We start from the raw sequence: 20,609 nt of genomic DNA on the forward strand, positions 1-20,609 counted from the left end.
TTTATTCTATTCTTATATAACTTAAAATATATGTAGGTATTTGCGAATTATTATATCAGCTAATAATTCGACGTAGTTATTAACACAAAAGAAAAAGCCAATTTAAACGAAAATATTATTTATTTCTACAATAACGGGCGACGACGGGCGCTGTCCTCCGCCGCCGACGCGTCGTGCGTCTCACAATATTTATTAAACACCATGAAAATAAATACACTGAATGCGGGCGACATCTTTACACCGCCACGTATATGTATCTAAGTGGACATCTAAAAATAGATCTCGTGTTTGCAGTTTCCAACTTAACACCTCGAAACACAATGAAGACAATAAAGATTTAGCGATAACAATAACTATTTTAAAATGTACAAAAAGACGTTAATATGTGAGGTAATGACACGGTACAACTGCGGCTAATAGATCGCGGTTGCTCATCTTTTAACTGAACCGTTCACAACTTTACCGATATGTATAACTCGACGCGGATTACCTTAGTATATACAATAAATGATCAGCCATTGCGAGTGACGATGGACGCGACGGCGTTGCGAAGGGTGTCAAGGCGTGATGTCTGAAGTGATGTATAGAGGGGATAGACGTTTGTACATTACATCTAAACGTTCAGTTAACAAAGGAGCAGCCTTACAATGCGCCTTACAGGCAGAGCTTAGATGGTGTACTTATTTTACAATTACAGCGGTCCGGGGACCGAGATGCGAGGGGTGTGTTCCTCTCGACGTGAGGATCGGGTCGACTCACGGAGGCCGTACGGTAACCAATTAGAGAACATCGAGGGACTAAGGTCCACAACAGTTAACACTCAAGAGTTACGACGAACAGAAGTACCTAATTATGTCTATCGTATCGGTTATGTATAAACAGCGAAAGCGACAATGTCACAGTGGTATTCTGTCAGCGCCTTTATTAAATTTAACAACAATAATTGAATTCTGTGTACCTCGCCCTATCTATATGTACAATGATGATATTATTATATAACTAACACGGCTCGCGAAACAAATTAAGGTGCAACAGAAAAAAAATCACTTAGGTTCATAAATTTACAGCTAGGGTGAACCAGGCTTAGGCCTGTCGATTCGCTCAAATTCACGTCGTCCTCACATTAACTTAATCGAAAATACTATACACAAACTAAAGTAAACAACATCGACTGAGATTAAAACTAACTTATCGTTAATGAACAACAAAGTGGTTAACTTACAAATTGTAACGCGTTTGTTGACGCGCGTTATTATGTTATGATTAGTGTTATTTTGGAATGTGTCTGACGCGTACGACCACTCAGCCATCGATAACTCGTCGCCCAATTGTTTACCGTCTGCAAGTGTGATGGTGACCGACTGCGACTTCGGCACCGCACCGAGCACATTGCGTGCACGGGCTCTCCTCGGCGGCTCCGGGCTTGTCTTCATTGCAATTGATATAGACAATGTACAAACTTGAATGTGGATAATCACACCCAGAGAGTGAAGAGATCTCGTACAGCAGATAATGTGCCCGGTGAGGCCCGGCGCCAGCGAACGAATCTGAGCGAACAAACAGCCGCCCTCCGATTGACCGCATCACACCGCGAGTTACCAACGCCTATTTGGTATGCATCCGTATTCCTCACCACCGAAACGAAATGTACATGTACCGAGAAACACTCTTCGTGCCGCTCGACGTTATAAAACACTTATTATAATTCATAAATATAGATATTACTTACTTACAAAAACACTAGTTACAACATACGCCGTATATTACAACCTAACTTACGCGTACATAGTAGTTTAACATTACAAGCATAAACTATTTATAATCTATATCGATCGATTAAATATTAAAATCATAGGTAATCCAAGTATAGTAAAGCGGGTAAAATGAAGTGGCGTTCGGATCGTTTAATAAAAGTTAGGATGAACACTGGCACCCTAATACAGCTGTTATTGTCTACTCTCGTTGCGAGCGAACGCAAACCACAAGCGGGCCGGGGGCCGGGGACCGGCAGGCCGGCGGGCCGAAGGCCGGTGGCTCGGAGACGCACTCGCGGACCCTGTACCGTGTACGGGCTTAGCTAATGGCACACGACTCCGGTCTGTAGATGACGAGGGGTATCCACGTAATATTCAATACGTACGACTAATTAAAATAGTATTTATAAATCTGCTTTGAAATATATACATAAAGTTATATTTATACATCTATACATTTAAATACTGCGATACATTTAAATATTTTATCTATAAACATCCAAGTTGTTATTTAATATAAATTGTATATAGGATTTACACAGACAATAATTCATTAGTAGTCGATTAGTTATCAGAGAATCGGTCGTTAATCGAATGCGTCCTACGAAAAAGTGATATAAAGCATTAGTGTATAATTAAAAATACTGTAGAAATGGTAACGCGTGCGCGGAGCACAAAACTAATATAACGAAGTAGGAAGAGTCGCCCGAGCGGGGTCGGATCGGGTTCCTCGCGCGAGACGCGTAACATACAATACTCCAAAGGGTAAACTCGTAGTGGACAGGAAATAACGTGTTCGCCAAAGTTTGGACAGACCCACAGCCTTCAAAGTACCTAACTACGTCATACCATCACAGATCAGCTTTGCCTTCAATAAAGCGTTTACGAAGCTGTGTTCTCTCGAACAAACCTCTAAGCGTTAACTGAAACTAAATAACTCGCAACATGCCACTTCAGCGGTAACGGTCGCCTGCGCTCGCTTATACCACAGCTCCAAGAGTTCCGATATATATATACAATGGGGTTTCGCTTCTGTGCGTCGCACCGACATCTATTGATTCCGTTCATTTGTATATTTCAAATAATTATACTATTTTTTGTAAAAAATAATATTCACATGTATAAGGGAAATTAAAGTGCAATGTAATATTTAGATTTAATTCAAATATTTCCCAAAACGATATCGATAAAAATTCACACATTGATAAAAACGTACCGACAACATTTCAAGGAACTTTCAATAATTGATTTTGACGAAAGATTTGATCCAATAACCGTGTAAAGCCGAACCCGATGTACCGATGAATGTCAAAAAATAATACAAACAAATCCGTAATTGACCGGAATTTCTAAACACGTTTTTGATTAATAAATTTCAGTTGACTGGACGGTATATAGACAAACACGGTACCATAACCTCTCTATCTATATAAATATAAATAAAAGCTTAGGTGAGAGCCCCGAGAAGAAATAATGAAAATAATATTAATCGATAACATCTAATATTATGTACTTTTCGTTGATGCGGTCTACCGTAGATGCGCACTTGGTGCAATAATTATAGGGTAAACTAAAGTTTATAACGACTCTAACACAAACCGTCGATCACATTAACTAAAATCTTATCGCTTCGGGGCCAGGCCTGCCGCTCCCTGTACTCGATCGCGAAGGCAGGCCGAGACCGTCCACATCTTATTCGACGAACCATTACAAAAATAAAACGTTTTCAAATTAAATTTGTAACGTACATATGTACATAGGAGATATAATATAGATATATGTATATAACACAATGATAACGGTTTATTTATAATTAAATACAATAATCCTTTTCCACTTTACAAGTTGATCATAATTTTCGATTACATTACACTATATGTTAGAAAAATACGAAATAATGTACTTTCAGTTAACATATTATATATGTTAATAAAGAACAATATGCTGTATAAAAATACATTGTCTCCTCGGCCGCAGGCCATTTGACGCTAGTACCCATCTTTTTTTAAAAATCTATGATTTTTAAGGCTTTTGCACGTATGTTCAGAAATATTATACATAATTACAATAGAAGTAGCGTAAATCACTGTTATGTGCTATTTTATAATATTTACAAAGATTATAATTATATACTCATTTGTACTGGTACGGCCGATAAATTATATATATACTTTATTAAATTTTATACAACATTTAGATAAGATTTAAAACATCGATTGAACAAATGTAAACTTTAAACACGACCTCAATGCGATCGTTTATTAATTAGTCCTTATTAGTATTTTATAGTGATAATACATAGAGATTTTTATTTTAAAATATCAACTCTTAATAAAATCTGAAATATATTCAGGCAAATAACTACTTTAACAATTCATACTTCACCTAGTCACGTGACCGCTCACAATATGCTCCATAGTGCGTTACTTAAGAAGACGAATTAAACGTGTATTTATAATATTATCGTAATGTATAGTAAGTAATAAGGTGAAGGTATGCGGGCTCGCACGTAGTTAGGTAAAGCGTTATTAACACTAACATTTATACATCACACAACTAACATTAAAATGGTTCATCAATTTTCTTCGATAAAAATCACAGACGTTTTCCTAAAATATGTATAGTAATATTTTTCCTTCACTACGCACCGGAATTAAGACGAGCTAATATAAAATCGGTACTTACACAATTTTGATACGACGATATATAGACTGCACAATAAATAGTAGCTACGCGAAACGGATCGTTAAATATTTGCATATGTTACAGAGATTAGGCAGATAAATAATTTGTATTACTGTATGGGACTAGGCGCGCGCGGCGTCGCCGGCGCTCGGCAATAACTTATATGCTTAATCACACACCAAGTTACCAACTAAATCTAGATTAACAATAAGTAATATTTTGTAGTAGCTATCTCGCTGGATGGGGGAGTCTCGATCACGTGCACGATCTGTTGCTCCCCGTCACTGGTGTTTCAAGATCTGCGAACAGAAAGTGGCTTTCAGCTCTCAAACAGTAATAAACAGGGATTGTATTAGGGCCGTGCTATGTGAATGATGGTTAGAACCTGGACGAGTGACTCCTTCACCGATATTAGATGTACGGATGGCCTAGAGGTGCGAATTATTCAAGCGTATCTGTTAGGTGCAGTGTCGTACGTTTGAGCCGCATTGCTACAACCGTTAATATGTAATACGAAGTAGTTAGTGCCTTTGTGGTGGTGCTGTATTAAATACGGTGCAATAGTGGTGCAGTCTCGGAGGTATTGAATGCTTACTATATTGGAGAATGCGGCTCAATCGTGTCGTTTGGCAGGAAACCGCACCTGACACAGACAGAGTCATGAGAATCAAATGTCAATTGCATCGTCATTCGGAGGTGAAGTCCCAGTATCCCAAATGAGGCAGCGTTGCACGTTTCCATTTGAACTTAATTATATTTCAAAATCAAACTGGTATATTGTATTGCCATAATTCATTATATAGAAATCCCGCAAATCTCCCAACACATACTCTCATTATATTTGGCCATAAATATCCATTTCAACGGCAAACTAAAACCGTACTGACCGTAATCTTATTTTTAAGGCTTCACGCTATTGTTGGGTCGATGGATCAAGGCCGCACGATTTGGGCCATTTTAAACTTTATTTCTATCGTACTATATTTGGATATCGACAATTTAGAAATGCGATGTTCTATTGTTATTTATATTCTCGCTATATTACCGCATCAGAATAAAGAGCGGTGCAAGCAAAAAGGCTTGTGAACGTGCTCGCTTTATTATAAATGTAATCAGTTCAAGTCAGCAACTTAAATATAGTACACAATTGGCACATCTATCGTTATTATATTATCGTATATCATGCAACTGATAGATTAGCAAACATCCATTGTGTTTCATTCGTGCCGAGTGCCTACGGTAACCATGACTACCGTAACCCGCTTTCGTCATATAAGAATTGCAACAAATAGTTTTCCATTACAAAGCTTATGCAAATAGAGCGTTTGAAGATTTATATCATTGAGGGCGCCTCGGATCGCGCTTTATCAGCGCGTTCATTCTATAAATCTATTTTATCGTATTCTTCGCTTATAATCTCACGTGACCTATTTAAAGAATCAACGGCGACTATTGAAACTTGCAAAAGTAAACATTTTTATTAAAATACACCGCTGTATTTGTTTATGTTGTGCTACATTTGTATGAAAGGCTCTTTATATAATTGATAAATACCACGTGTAATGTGACTGTATTATATGCTCATTCGTATCATATATTAACCCATTTTTGTCAAGTATAAAACATTAAATGCCCCATTTAAATTCAATGACCCGTTTATAAATAATTATCTTTTCATGTTATCGTAAATGAAGTGTATAAGAATAATGTGCGTATACAAGATATATTTAAATTACATAAATCAACGTAATATAAAATAGAAGAAAGAGATAGAAACAAATGATTAATGTCCTTAAATATCACAATATAAGTACATACACAGAGAATTAATAATGAGTCTGAAAATAGACCTTGCATTTCACGAATATGAAATCCTTGTTTATTTTTACGATAAAATATTTAATTAAATATTACATGTACCTCGGTGCATGTTTTGTGTGGTCAGCGATGAATAATGAATTTTACTCAATTGTATTTGCAGAAATAAGAATAACATCTCATCACGTTTGATTTCATTAATATTTTAATAAAAGCGATGTTTGTGAAATGTTAAAACATTATGTATAGATTGATTACATCCAATATTGTGGTTTATAAAGCGAATGAAAATAATAAAGTTGCCAGCGCATTCAAAGAATATTTATCGGAGACATATAAATGAGTTTTCATGTTCAATATGTATGTTGAAATTTACATTTATTATTTGTTATACGAATCGTATGCGTTAGATCTTCTATGAACGTGCGTTACTTAAACATGAATTTGGCCAATTTATTCATTTGTAATAACTATATATTATGTTCTTTATTAAATTCACGTTCATTTTATAATCGGATTATTATTCAAAAACAAAACAGAATTTATACAACAATGGTACTTCAGAAATTTCGTTAAACATTGTAATTATTTTCATTGTGTGGGTTGTGAGATTTTTAATCCCTTCAAAGTACTGTAAATTGTCTAATTAACGAATATTCATTAATTAAGTGAATTGTAAACAAGTAAGAATATCAAAGAACACTGGCAACTCTATAGCGTGTGGTCTTAGAATGAGTGAGAGATGAATATATAATATAATAACAAGTAACGTACAATCGGTCTAAAGTTGATGTGTGCTCAGCACTCCGGTTTACCATCTCGCCTCCATTTGGCCTAGAAAGAGACACATTACTGCATAACTCATACTATATATTTGAGTTTGAGTTTGAGGATACCTTCAGTTTTTTTAAATACTATCTACTAAATTAAATATACATATATGACTAATTTCCAATGAAATGTTTCTATATTGTGTTTATATTCAAATGTTGTGTAGATAGTCTATGTGTATTGATATAGTATGTCTGATGTTTTGAATTTTTATGTTTCGATAAATATATTTATGACTTATATATCACTTGTGAATATACTATACGTTGTATTGGGATGTAGTTTGAACCTTTTAAATTTATTTGACCTAACATTATGTTACTTTTTAAGATGATGATATTATGTCCATATAATTCATAATTATTGTTCTGTAAAGGTTTTATTCTATACCATTGAAATTGTATGTTCTGACAATAGTTTGCTATAGTTTGATATTAGGTAGGTAATTGTTTTGTTATAAACACTACAATATTTTACTTTATTTCCAAGATCCATTAAATGAAGACATATAGGTAATAGAAATTTTATTTCCTATCTCAGATCACATGTTTTTAATTAACAATAATTGGTCGATTCGTACCAAAATTTTCCATCAAGATGAGAACAAAATTGAGATTTCTTTTGTACATATGATAAAATGTAGGAGTTCAGCGAACTTACTGAATATATAAGCGGCTTTTACTCCCACAATTTCCTTTTAACTAAATAATTAATCTTATTACCAATTATTTTCATATTTCATGAAATTAGTATATCAATACAGGATGTTTTGACATAGGTACTTATCAGGGGCGTAGCTACCGCCGTATTTGCCGTATCAATTATACGGGGCCCCCAACGTGCGTAAGCAAAAATTACTAAAAACTTCCCAATTTTTTTTTTCAGAAATGACAAAAGTAAAAAAAAAAAACAATTTTCTGGCCTCCTGTGTGTAGATATATGTATATATATATATATTTAATTTGAATTGTTTGTAAAAATTTTGGAATGTGACAGATAGACAATTATGATGAATAAATATTTCTTTTAATTTTATGCAAAAAATTTTTTTTGTGAGAAATTTTACCCTTCCTAAGGGCCCCCAAACAAATTTTTATACGGGGTCCCGCCAAGGCACGCTACGCTTCTGGTACTTATGGAAGCAGATATTAATAAATATTTACACGACTTTTATACATAAAATACTCTCAGTTGAAAGTTCTCACTGTTCGACAAAAATTACTGTAATGTAAAGTAGGTTATCGCCTAACAATTTAATTAACGAGCATCGTAACTGAATGACGTCATTATCGCGAAACTATATTGAGACCATAATGAGAACGAAACTTTTCATTTATCATTTTATTTCCTTTTGTTTTATCAAAATTCTAAATTTCCAAATATAAATTCTATAAAAGTAGGTCATACCGGTTCGCCTTTGTTTCACTGTTCGTATCAAAAGTTTTCTAGATTGCTAGTTAATTTCGGTAATAGCTTACATGACCGTATTACTATGAGGGTCGCTCTCCATAGAGACAAGCTACAGTACCTATTCTCTACCTGAAATTAATTTAACTAATCCAACATTTGGAATGTGTACACCGATTGTCTTCAGATCTCGTTCAAGCGTAACCTAACCTTCTAGAATGTTCCCGAATATTCCAGGACGTCCGAGAACCTTCCAGAACGGCTACTCACTTGCGTTTAGCGTGCAGCATCTCCATGAGCAGCGTCTGTGTGGGGGCCTGCCCGGCGCAGTGCCGCTGGTAGAGGTGATCCTCCCCCCGGGCCGCGAGCGCGTGGATCTCGGGCACCACCATTACCAATTTGCCAAATTTATCCTGGAATAAACGGTGGTTTCTATTAGCTATTTGCCAAATTTATCCTGGAATAAACGGTGGTTTCTATTAGCTATTTGCCAAATTTATCCTGGAATAAACGGTGGTTTCTATTAGCTATTTGCCAAATTCATCCTGGATTAAACGGTGGTTTCTATTAGCTATTTGCCAAATTTATCCTGGATTAAACGGTGGTTTCTATTAGCTATTTGCCAAATTTATCCTGGAAGAAACAGTGGTTTCAATTAGCTATTTGCTAAATATATCTTGGAATAAATGTTGATAGTCGTTTCTATTAGCTATTTGCCAAATTTATACTACTGGAAAAAAGGGTGTTTTCAATCTGGTTAATATCTATTGTGGAACTTCTCTTTTCATTATTAAAATACGTAGTTACATTGTTATGATTGTAAAGAGCAACTATTTAGTGGGCCGGTTCGTCTCTGTAGAAACTGCTTTACGAACCGGTGGTAAGTTATTATTTTTCTGTATTCTAAACTAAGTCTAGTTGAATTTATAAATGTTAGAGATTGAGTTTGATGCTTTTCAGCTCATTTAAATCTAAAATAATATTTCGAAATTTAAACGTATATCGCTCTACAAAACGACTGGGATGTTATTGTGATGTTTTTAAGGATATCAGATCTTGTAACAACATCATACCTTGAATTCATTTTTATCCACAACGTAAAGAAATGCATACAATAGAAATAAGGCATTGAAAATTATCGATCCATTTTTTCAAATAAAATGTGCAAACTTCTTAGTTGAAGTGTTTATGAAACCTCAAGAAATGTTTCGTACCTATTTATGTTTCGTTCCGCTTAGCTAACTGGGAATCCCAGAGCACAATATGTTAATATTCTATCCCAATACGTGTTTTGCTTTGTTCCAGAAACTTATCGATTTTTTTTAACACGCCATCTCTAATGCATGTCACAGAAAACTGTCCTGTTTAACTGGGGCTATCTTTTCGCTATTTTAATGTAATTACTGGACGAGACAATAAAGAACTTTAGTTACCTATTTATACGAATGCGACTATGTTAATACATTCCACGGGATTACATTCATGTGTCTGTCTTTATCTAACATTGTTGCTGGCAATGAATAGAATATGCTTTGTAAATGCATAATGACGTTGTACTTGTTAGGTCTATACAATTTATGCGACGAATTGACACAAAAACTGTGATGTATACGATACTCGTGGTATTTTCGCAAAATACAAAACGTCTATATAAACTCGCCCGCTGAATACTCTCTCGCGTTTTCAGTGACCCATTTTTCGGATTACAGTTTTAGTTTCACATTCTCCGTTCAATTTAAACGTAAATAAAATATAATTTGAAAGCTTTGTATTGTGTAACACTACATAGCAAATCAGTTTAGTGATAGGAGCGGTATCGATATTAACTCAATAAATAATTATGTATGCATGTTGTGCGTATTATTATATTATTATAATAGCAATTGTATTGTGGCTATACATAATTTTTGAATTCGTAAACAATTGTTAACTCTACCTTCATTATGTGTAAGCTAATCGTGCGGTTATGCAATTATTATAATGCAACATAAAATTTAAAAATTTTCCTTGCAATTTGAAGCTAAAATATATAAAGATATATTGTTACGACTGTCTCAGATTTTTCTCTCGAGATATTGCGTATTAATTCATCGTAGAATGTTTGATTTGATCTTTGCAATCAATTGGCCAAGTAAGATAGACGTATTTCGATTAGTGCTGACGTTGAATCAAGAAGTTGATTACTCCTATAAGAAAAACGTTGTAGAACAGCTAGAAATATATGTATAACCAGACGTTATTTTTAGATGAACAAAGTATAAACTATTATAAAGATGCATTTTTTCACACTTCATCATAGAGATTTAGGTTATTTTTGTACGTCGCGGTTTCTAAACAATACTCCCGACCCAGCCTCTCAAAGCTGCTCGTCGGTATAATGAAGTTTAGTTGGTTCTACAATGTTGCATGACCTTTTCTTTGATGGCAATACGTTACCAATGATCATTAAAAGGCCTGTAAAATAAAGAACTACAAAAATGTTTACCTGTATCGTAGGATAGCAGGTCAGCGTGTAATCCAAGAGCGCAGCTTGTACCGTCTGGTAGCCGTCGCGCACGCATTTTACGTTTACGATACCCCTCACGTCTGAAACCCCAAGAATACTCTTCAAACAAGTACTAAATGAATAACTTGTCCACTTAAAATATGCACACACATACAAAATAAAAATACAATCAATTCGCATAGGGCCAGGCGTGTAAAACAAAATAACAAAAGTCGGAAGGAGGAAGAAAATACTAACCAGGGTTAAGTAGTAGCAAGAATTTGACACAGATGTAGTCAGGTACGTCGAATTTGAGTTCTGCGAGTTTGTTCTGGAGCTCGTTGAAGTGTTCGGCGAGGGACGGCACGCCGAGGAGGCCCAGACACAGCAGGTCGAACTTCTGGCCGTTGTGCAGGGTCGTCTCGTCCGGGAGCCCGTTGTGCATCCGCTGGTGCAGGTGGTCCAGCACGAGCATGTCGGACCACGAGTGCTGCAAGAGCTTCATTTGGTCGTCGACCTGGGGAGAACATTCAGCGTTGCTGTATGCGGCCTACCTTCGACAAATGCACGCACATTTGGGCGAAGAGATTACGGGAATACGGCGGTTATATACATTCGCGAGCAGACGAGTCAGACACGGCCGCCGTATTCTTTGCTTTTTCGACCCGGGACATAGGGACCGTCCTTGTTCATAGTATCGCGTGTGACGTATTAACGTTACTTTGCTCAAATCCCTGTTTCCCTGAATGCAGCGGTGAATTCGCTACATTAAATGTATAAGCGATTTGTATCTTGAACCGAATGACAGACGCGAGCGGCTCACGGCTCAGCTCTGACCTACATTTTGTCTAGTTGCATTAGTGTACAGGGCTGTACGAACGAGTAAATTTGCCGTTTACGAAACGACATAACTGAATTTTAGAGCTCAAACTTATTGCACCACCGCGGCAGCGCTTACTCAATGTCTATCAAGATCGGGTCATCAAGATCCGGTCTTCCAAAACGTTGCGTTCGATACCTATACTTGGATTCTGTTTAATTTTAAAATTGTCACCAACTGCCTATAAAACTGGCAAATAATTTTTCAAAAATAATTATCGCCTAACTTCGACGAAGTAGTTATGTATAAAAAACATCACGTTCATGAGTGAAGAAATGAAAAATCAACACTTTTGCATGCCGCTTTTAATACGAAACTAATTGCCATTGAATGTTTGGGCTAGCTTAGTTAGCTAGCATTCTCTTATGTGAGCTATCTTGGCTTGAGATGTCCGTAGTCCGTACTCGGCTTATGATCTGGGTCAAAGTCGCGGCGACGAGTAAAGTGCCAGATACCATACAAACACGTCAATTTAATAGAATACGGCTTTGTCAGCCTCTATACATAACTTTATGAATCGCGGTCTATTACATAAGATATTGAACAAACCTTTTTGTTTAGTTACGTCCAAATTTTTTGTAACGAAAGACGTTTTTGAAATATTAAACTTGGATTTGAATGAATTATTTATTTAAGCGGATTTAGATATTATTTTTTATAGTCGAGGCTTTGAATGGTCATACGCAATTATGAAATACCATCTAAATCATTATATTGTAACAATTTTGTAGAGCGTTAAATTTGCCAGGCTCAACGTTATCATAAGCGGTTTTGAAACTAAGGCTTGGCTAATGTCTTTAACGAATGGGCTGTAATGAAATAGAAAGGCGAAAGAACCAAATTGCACGACCCTATACTTTTCAGCAATAAAGTGTAAGTATGTAATAATTTAATTGAACATAAAAAAGGAAGCTTATATTCAAATGTATTTTTTAACTAGCTTATCAGACTGTATAAATAAATTGAGGGAACCCATTAAATAGTCAATTGGTTTCGTAGGTATCCCATACAAAGTCCATGTGTACATTGAACATTGACGTGATACCTAATAACGTCATTGCGTGTTCGAAATCATTGCGGTACGCGTCTAAACTAATCGTGACTCGTTAAACGTTACGTAAGAGAAAGCAACGAAAGGCCGCATAACTAGTTACGTCTCGGTTACCAGTGGTTACGCGCGCAGTAAAAAGTGCTTTCTCGCGGCAAGTCGGCCACGGGCACTGTGTCAAGTGCGCCGACGAAAGTGCAACGTTGCCGCACCGCACTCCATACCGTTACATCACATCCGTCTGGAGAAAGCATAGGTCATCAACATCGATCTCGCGCGCTCCATGCTTCGCTCGTCCTTTTATTTACGTGCTCACACATCCCGTTAGAAAGAGCTACGGCAAGGGCGGTCATTTCTAATGCTTGTGCGACTGCTCGCGTGTAAAGATTAAAGAACATAGCCCATTTCCGTAAACATGTGTAAACGCAGGCGAGATTCATGTACGTACGCCGTCGTCCTAATTCTGAGAATGGGTCGTAAACAAGCCGCGTCATTTAGCACAAATGAAAATTGCTAGTTGCGGAGTTGAGGCCATCTGTGGGAGCGAGAGGAGATGAGGGTCGGTGCGGCAACGTCGCGCGGCCACGTGACCGGCTACGGGTCTTGCGTAAGCGTACGGCGACCACGGAACGCGACCGCTACCGCTTTGCTCGCTCCTCCGTTGGCTTCTCCTGATTGATTGAACTCCGGTACACGCATAATTGATCACTGGACGCACAATCATTTGTATTCATGAACGTTGTTAGACTCTTTGAAATATAAATGCTTAAGCATGGCCGGAAACTACTGCATTTAGCGAGTCACTCGGAAATGAATTGTTAAAATATTATTATTATGTCATGGCAGCGAGTAATGTAATTAGGGACGCTAATGTGGAATCGTAACGCGACGGCAACGATTGGCGGCATGCTTGTCGTGGGAACTTGACCCAGTTGGTGAGGCGCGGCGGGCGGAGCGGAGGGGTATCGATTGCGAACGGCACCGCACCGCTCTATGCGTCACACGCGCTTCTATTTACACGGCCGGATCCCTTCCTTTACACACAAATCATAAGAAACATCCTTCGCATGGCGAAACAAAACAATTCGCAAAAGCATCACAACAATCGCAAAGATAGGTGTACACCAGGAGGGGGTTGACGGGATTCGGGATGGGATTCTTATACTTATCTGGAAATTCACCTTTAAATACTTAAAGAACACGGTGTTTCTCGCCCAGTCGACTTGCGAGAACAGATTTTGGTCGAGAACTTTGCACATTAACTCGAAGAGATCCACTTCGCACTGGTTGTAGGTTTGGCTCTGCAGAAGGCCAAAGAGGGAGTTCTGCCATTCTCGGTCGTCGATGGTCTGTACGAATTCCCGGATCATGGGCGAGACCCGGAGAGTTTCTGTGCTCGTGGCTTCGGCGGTGCTGGATGGGGTCGCGGCTGCGGAGGCTTGGGTGTCGAAGACGAAGGCGTCCGGCGAGGCCGAGTGCGGCGAGTGGGTTTCCCATTTGTCGTGCGAGGGCGGCGGCGGCGGCTGTGGAGGCTGCGGCTGGGTGGCCAGCAGCGCCGGCCCGGGGGATGACTCCGGTGATGACGTCAGCGACGACACTTGTGGTATTTGAATCTCCTGTTTCACGGGAACCGAGGCGTAAGGTGAGCTGAATCCCAGGACGAGCCCGTTGTCTCCGAGCGAACCACGAAGGGTCTGCACGGCGATCTGTCTCTGCCTCATCATTTGTAATTTGCGGGCGCGATCGCGTTTGTACATTGGACCGAATTTGTTGCGACCACCTCGCATGCGGTCTGCTCGCACGGCTGTAACAAAGAAACAGTTCATTACGATCTTTTCAAACTGACTGAGGCTGACGTGGACAGATAAAGTAAATCAAATTAAATTCTGAATGGCCTTAGCAAGTTATAGGTCAAGTAGTGTCTTTATAAGTCAGTATGTAATTATCTTAATTATTACTTGTGTGGGAAAAAAGCCATACATCATTTCTGTAATGCAGTCATTTAGTACTAAAACCTAACGTTCTCTAATATACGAAGCGTAAAATCTGTCTTTAAGAGAAGGCGTCAGTATATTCAGGAGTGCTAGATGACTACTGCTTGCGCTTTAGTTAAAGCCTTTGATCGTAAGAGATAGGATAATTTGAAGCCAAGTATCCTGTGCAAATAAGATGCGTTGTAAATTAGCGTTCATCTACTGATTGCTCTAGGAGACTTTGATTTAAAAACAACTCATTATCAGATTGATAGTAATAACTTTTAATACATTCATATTTATTAATGAAAATGAAATAGATGCATGAAAGTAATTCAGAATTGTAAGAAATAAACTACGAAGCAAACATTATTGCAGTTGAAATTATTATCTACACTGATAAATTACGTTTGCCTGAATAACATAATCCGATAGACACAAAATAATAACCTAAATTCATCAGATCATGTTGAATGCTAATGCATGATACTACATCAGCTTTGTATCCCACAAATTTGATATTTGATATTGACTAATTGCTAAAGCTCAATCCCAGATTTTCCATAATTGGTTTTTCGGGTTGTGGGCGCCGCCGGCCGCTGTTCGCTGAGGCCTGTGTGCGGACGCAGGCGGCCGGCACCGCTCCGACACACTCGGCCCTTCATCTCTTAAATCGTGTGCTGGCCTCTGAGTCTCTGATGCCACAATTGATATTTTTGCTAGCAGTACAAATACTGTCCTAGACCTCTGTAACAGGTACTTACATAGTGGGTAACTCCGTTTTGTTTTTATTTTTGTTAACGTATTATTACTAAATTCAATGTATGCTTTGGTATTATTACTGTAAGTACAATGAAAGTTTCAATAAATAAATAAGAATAAATAAATAATGTAGCGTAGATTGAACATATTTAATCATGAAAGTGAACCGTTATCCGTTAAGCAGATTAATAACATTGCACTAATTGATGATTGTAAGGGGATTTGCGAATTACAAAACAATAAATTAGTTTTACATGTATGTAGTAGTATATGTGGTATTTATGTATAGATATGCATGGCATTTATATATATAGGTATTTTATTTAATATCGGTGTGTTTCCTTCAGAATATGATATATAATATTTATGTATATATATAATTTGTATGTATACCTATTTATTTTATTTATGTATGCGTCTATGTAGATTTATATTTATTATCTTTGTACATGTATGTAAGTATATGATATTATATATATTTAGATATGTATTAATTTATGTAGACACATGTTTGTATGATAAAAAACTCTTCTTTTTCTTGGTTTTTCTTGCTATTATTATTATTATTTTATTTTTTTTTTCCTGTTCTCGTCCCGCGTACCTTTTTGCTCGTTACCTTTTACCGTGGTTGCCTGGAAGAGATCACTACGTAGTGATAAGGCCGCCAAGTTAGTTGTACTCTGTTTTTTAGCTGTAAGTAATTTTAAGTTTTCCTGATTGTACAACTAATAAAGTGTTAAATAAATAAATAAAATAAATAAATTAGACCTTATTATCTGTATAGAGAATTAAATCCATATTTGCCACCACATGAGTCGAATCTACAAAGCACATTATATTTTATTTGAATGAATAGCAGACTTAGTTTAAAATGTTCAACATTTTAACATTATGTTGTTTACTCTATTCGTAAACCCATGTATAAAATTAAAAGCATATTTGGTACCATTTCTTATCAGTGCCGCTCAGATAAGAATTCCTTCGCCTAATAGCAAATGTAAGTAAAACGAATCTTCGTCAACCTAAAATATTTATATGTCGGTATGGCGTCGCTCATTGGTTTTAATCTTAGATTGCAATTCGATAAAGTTTTAATAACATTCTTGAAAATTAGGACAGCGGCCCCATAATGCACGCAGTCTACTGCTCTTTATTGTTTTGGCAATATTCCAAATATCAAGCGGCCGCTTCTCACGATATCAGCAATTTATGTCCGTTCCGATTCTTTGAGAGGTAAAGTCTAAAATGGTGCCTCTAGAATGAGAACAGATATTAGTATTGTACAATGTACATAACTAAACGCATGTATAATATAACGAGCATCTGTTTGAAATTAATACCCTCGACATCGTCGCATTTCCCGGATATGCAGTGCACTCGAGTTTGCGTCGGGACAAAAATTGCATTGTTGAGGTTTGACGACTTCTCGCTTTACTTTTGAATTGCTTTAACGTCGTTTTCGACAAAGCAGAAACTTTCCTACTCAGCATTATAGCCCTAATAAGTTCCTATAATTACCATAAGAATATTAAAATCGAAGGCACATCATTCAACAATGTCAAAGTAAATGTCAAGGAAAGAAAAAAAAAACGCAGTCACGACATGCAATCGCCGTTCTGATTTTTCACTTCTCCAAATCACAAACTTTTTTGTACGTTCACGACATATCGCAACTCGCAGACAAGTTATCGAAACTGTTACAAACTGTAAATAAATAAGTCTGAATCTGGAACGGAAGGGGGCTTTCAGTCAGTGGCCGAGTCGCCCAACCCACGAGTTAAAAATAACAACCAGTTTTTATTGTAGCCATCGCGCCTCTGTGCGAGAAGGACAAAGTTATAGGGCGCCGCTAAGGATCCAAGAGAGACGCAGAGCGTAACGGATTTGAGCGTTGTTGTGTGCAATTCCACCAGTTTCGTATTGCAGTCTGTTTCATGAAAGAATTTATGTATCTACAACCGCAGAACTCGGTAAAGACTGTTTCAAACTTCGCCTACAAACTTAAATATCATATTTGGACTGCAAGTTTGCTGGTTTTAATGGCTATCATGTTTCGTAGTGGTCTATAGTTGTAGGAACAAGGAAGTTGGTATACAATTTCGATAAACATTCGTCCATTCATTGCAGCAACAAACAACTATGAGAGCATACTCGTGAATGCGGTACGTCGATAGAATCCTCTTCTCATTTCACAAAAACTGGTTTACATGGTCGTCCCTTGACACAATTTGATTAAACGGGTTTTTGACTTTCCTTCGTTTATCATTACGTAAAAATATACTATCAATAGATGGTTTCTAGTAAGCAGGTAAATAGTTTTGACTAGGACTGAACAATTTATAGACTAGCGAGTAGCGATTAGCGAAATATGAATGTTATTTTACAACTAATGAAATTAGAAAAAAGAAATTAAACGATAGCAAATCCTTTGACGATTATTTTAGTCAAAAAATCTGAAGTCACATCGTGCTTGGTTTGTTGTGTTTTCAAGAATAATCCTTTATATTAACTTTGATGATGAAAAATATACCACTTATTCATTACTAGCGACCCGCCCCGGCTTCGCACGGGTGCAATTCTGATACTAAATATACACTACAGAAAAACGGTGAACGTTGTATATAAAAACATAGCGGCCCGCTCCGGCTTCGCACGTGTATAAAAAATTTGTCGTAAAAAGTAAATGACAAAAAAAAGTTATTGTGGGTTATCCATAAGAGATAGACATATACCACCGCGGACTTTTCTGTAGACCTTTTCAATGTGTATAATACTTAGTACATTATTTTGATAAAACTCGTAGGGTTCAGCCTGCGTTTGCAATGTAAGCGGAAAAAATGTAATTTTTTACGACATCACATTAGAAACCTCAAACATAACAGTACTTCTCCACTATTTAATGGACGTTATTATACATATAAAACTTCCTCTTGAATCACTCTATCTATTAAAAAAACCGCATCAAAATCCGTTGCGTAGTTTCAAAGATTTAAGCGTACAAAGGGACATAGGGAAATAGGGACATAGGGACAGGGAAAGCGACTTTGTTTTATACTATGTAGTGATTAATTCAAAGCTAGCAATATAAAGAAACGAATTTCATCGAAACTGTTTAAAAAACTAAAGATCAAAATATACCATTTAACTGTCAGCTAAAACGAAAAAATAACAGCCATTATTATTTAAATTTTCAACAACTTTTTATGATTTTTTTAAGCTCTAGATCAGAGAGATTTTCATACCGAAGAAGCCTCATTATAATATAATAGCAATTAAAGCAGTTTGAATCATTGTAATCTAAATTTTATTTATTGCCTCAATTCACGTTACAATTATCTGTTGTACTCGTTTCTTAACTAGGACTTATGATAGAGAAACCAGTTCCTTCTCAAACATGCATACATAATGTCTGTGAAAGAATTATGACATAATACCAAAAGATAAAATGAAATTTATTAAGCTAACATTAAAAAATCTTCTAAGTAACCTAGATCTATTTTTATTACACGCTTTATATTAGCTTCACCTGTATGTTTGTATGTTTGTAACCGACTTCTTTGGGCGCGATTTTGACCCACTTTAAACGGTCAGATTTCGTTCAAACTTTGTAGATTTATTGAGGACCGATGACAATACACTAATTTGATAAAATTTTCTATTTTTTAGTTCGGTTTTCTATAAAAAGCGTGTTTTTTAGTTTTTTTAAACTATTATTATTTTTATTCTTTTGGCATTCATAATTTCAATCCAATTTAATGACAGCGTAGGCTTTAATGTTGAAAACTGGAGTGTATGTATTCATAGAGATCGGAATAAGCGAAACTAGATTGCGTCATAATACACGAGTAAATGTTATACCTTTCGTGACTCTGTGGAGTTCTTTTGTGACACGGTGCTATGATGTACTATGACCTATTACGGTCCACAGCACTTATTTAAATTTCGTGTTGTGTATGAAACGATTTTTAAGTATACTACTTACAGATCGTAATACACTTTCGCAATGTTTTGTATTTCCTTTTACATATGTGTTTATGTTATCATTAGACAATTCACACGACAACACTTTCAATTATTTTCCATGAAGCTATTCTTTTTAGCCGGATATTACGTGAAGCACAACTAATTTACTTTATCATGACTATAGTCGAGCCAATTTAATAGGCAACATTTGACGTCTATCAATTTTATCTTCGAAGAGAGGTAACCTGCTTAAAAACATCGATTTTAAATTAATCGATACGGACTTGAAACATTAATTGTCAATCGAACTTGAAATACATGCCAATTTTAAAATTCATCAGGCGAATCCCTGTCCCAGTAATACACTTATACACTTTCTTTCGTAAATTTAAGGAGCAAAATAAGACAAGTATAATACATAGTTAAAAAAACACAACGCATTTATTAATTTATGATAATTTTTATTCACAAGTAATCAATGCATTCGATTCTAGATGTCAGATTTCGATTTTTAGAGTAACGTCTCTGGTATTTAAAAAGAAAAAAAGTTTATTGACACAAAATTGTAGCGACGTCAGTTCTTTAATTCAGAAATTGTTTATTATGTTTAGAATAGTTTATCAGTAAAACGAAATCTTTAAAATATTACTTGTATTGGTCATTATTACTATAAATATGTAATCGTAATTGAAAAAAGTTAAGCAAATGTGCAGTTCTAACAAAACGAAATATCATGTTATTCTATGTCGTCGTTACTAGGTTACGTTGTTGAATTTTGTTACTGTCAAATGTTGCCTATTAAAATGGCTCTACTATATTGTCACCAGCACATTTGCGGTTTCCATTCACTACTTAATAATAGCTACTTCGTTTAATTCTTGTTGGAAAAAATTACCTCGTTACATGATTCCGTTTGGAAACTTGAGCATTGTTTAGGTACGAACCTAAATGGGAGCAGTGGATATTTTCTAAGTTCTAATGCATTTAATAATGTATCGTTATT

At 36.4% G+C, this 20,609-nt stretch overlaps 1 protein-coding gene across 6 annotated transcripts in view; it reads right to left on the minus strand.

Moving 5' to 3' along the window:
- Window positions 1-101: 101 nt before the first annotated feature.
- ftz-f1 (ftz transcription factor 1) overlaps window positions 102-20,609 on the minus strand; it is a 101,280-nt gene continuing 80,772 nt past the window's right edge. For 2 of the 6 annotated variants that reach the window (XM_089697696.1, XM_089697680.1), the window contains 7 exons: window positions 14,090-14,712; window positions 11,239-11,497; window positions 10,981-11,081; window positions 8,766-8,908; window positions 7,032-7,091; window positions 5,035-5,082; window positions 102-4,738 (listed from right to left, as the gene is read on the minus strand). In XM_089697696.1, the coding sequence (XP_089553822.1) occupies window position 4,738; window positions 5,035-5,082; window positions 7,032-7,091; window positions 8,766-8,908; window positions 10,981-11,081; window positions 11,239-11,497; window positions 14,090-14,712 (1,235 nt within the window). In that variant the 3' untranslated portion in view covers window positions 102-4,737. Of the gene's footprint in view, window positions 4,739-5,033; window positions 5,083-7,031; window positions 7,092-8,765; window positions 8,909-10,980; window positions 11,082-11,238; window positions 11,498-14,089; window positions 14,713-20,609 lie in introns of those variants that run through there. The other 4 variants (XM_089697714.1, XM_089697704.1, XM_089697689.1 and 1 more) reach the window with 4 other exon arrangements.

The sequence above is a fragment of the Colias philodice genome, chromosome 1 (genome assembly GCF_061535455.1).
Source record: "Colias philodice isolate Cphi_HAF_F1 chromosome 1, ilColPhil1 Martin Lab GWU primary, whole genome shotgun sequence".
Taxonomy (NCBI): Eukaryota; Metazoa; Arthropoda; class Insecta; order Lepidoptera; family Pieridae; genus Colias; species Colias philodice.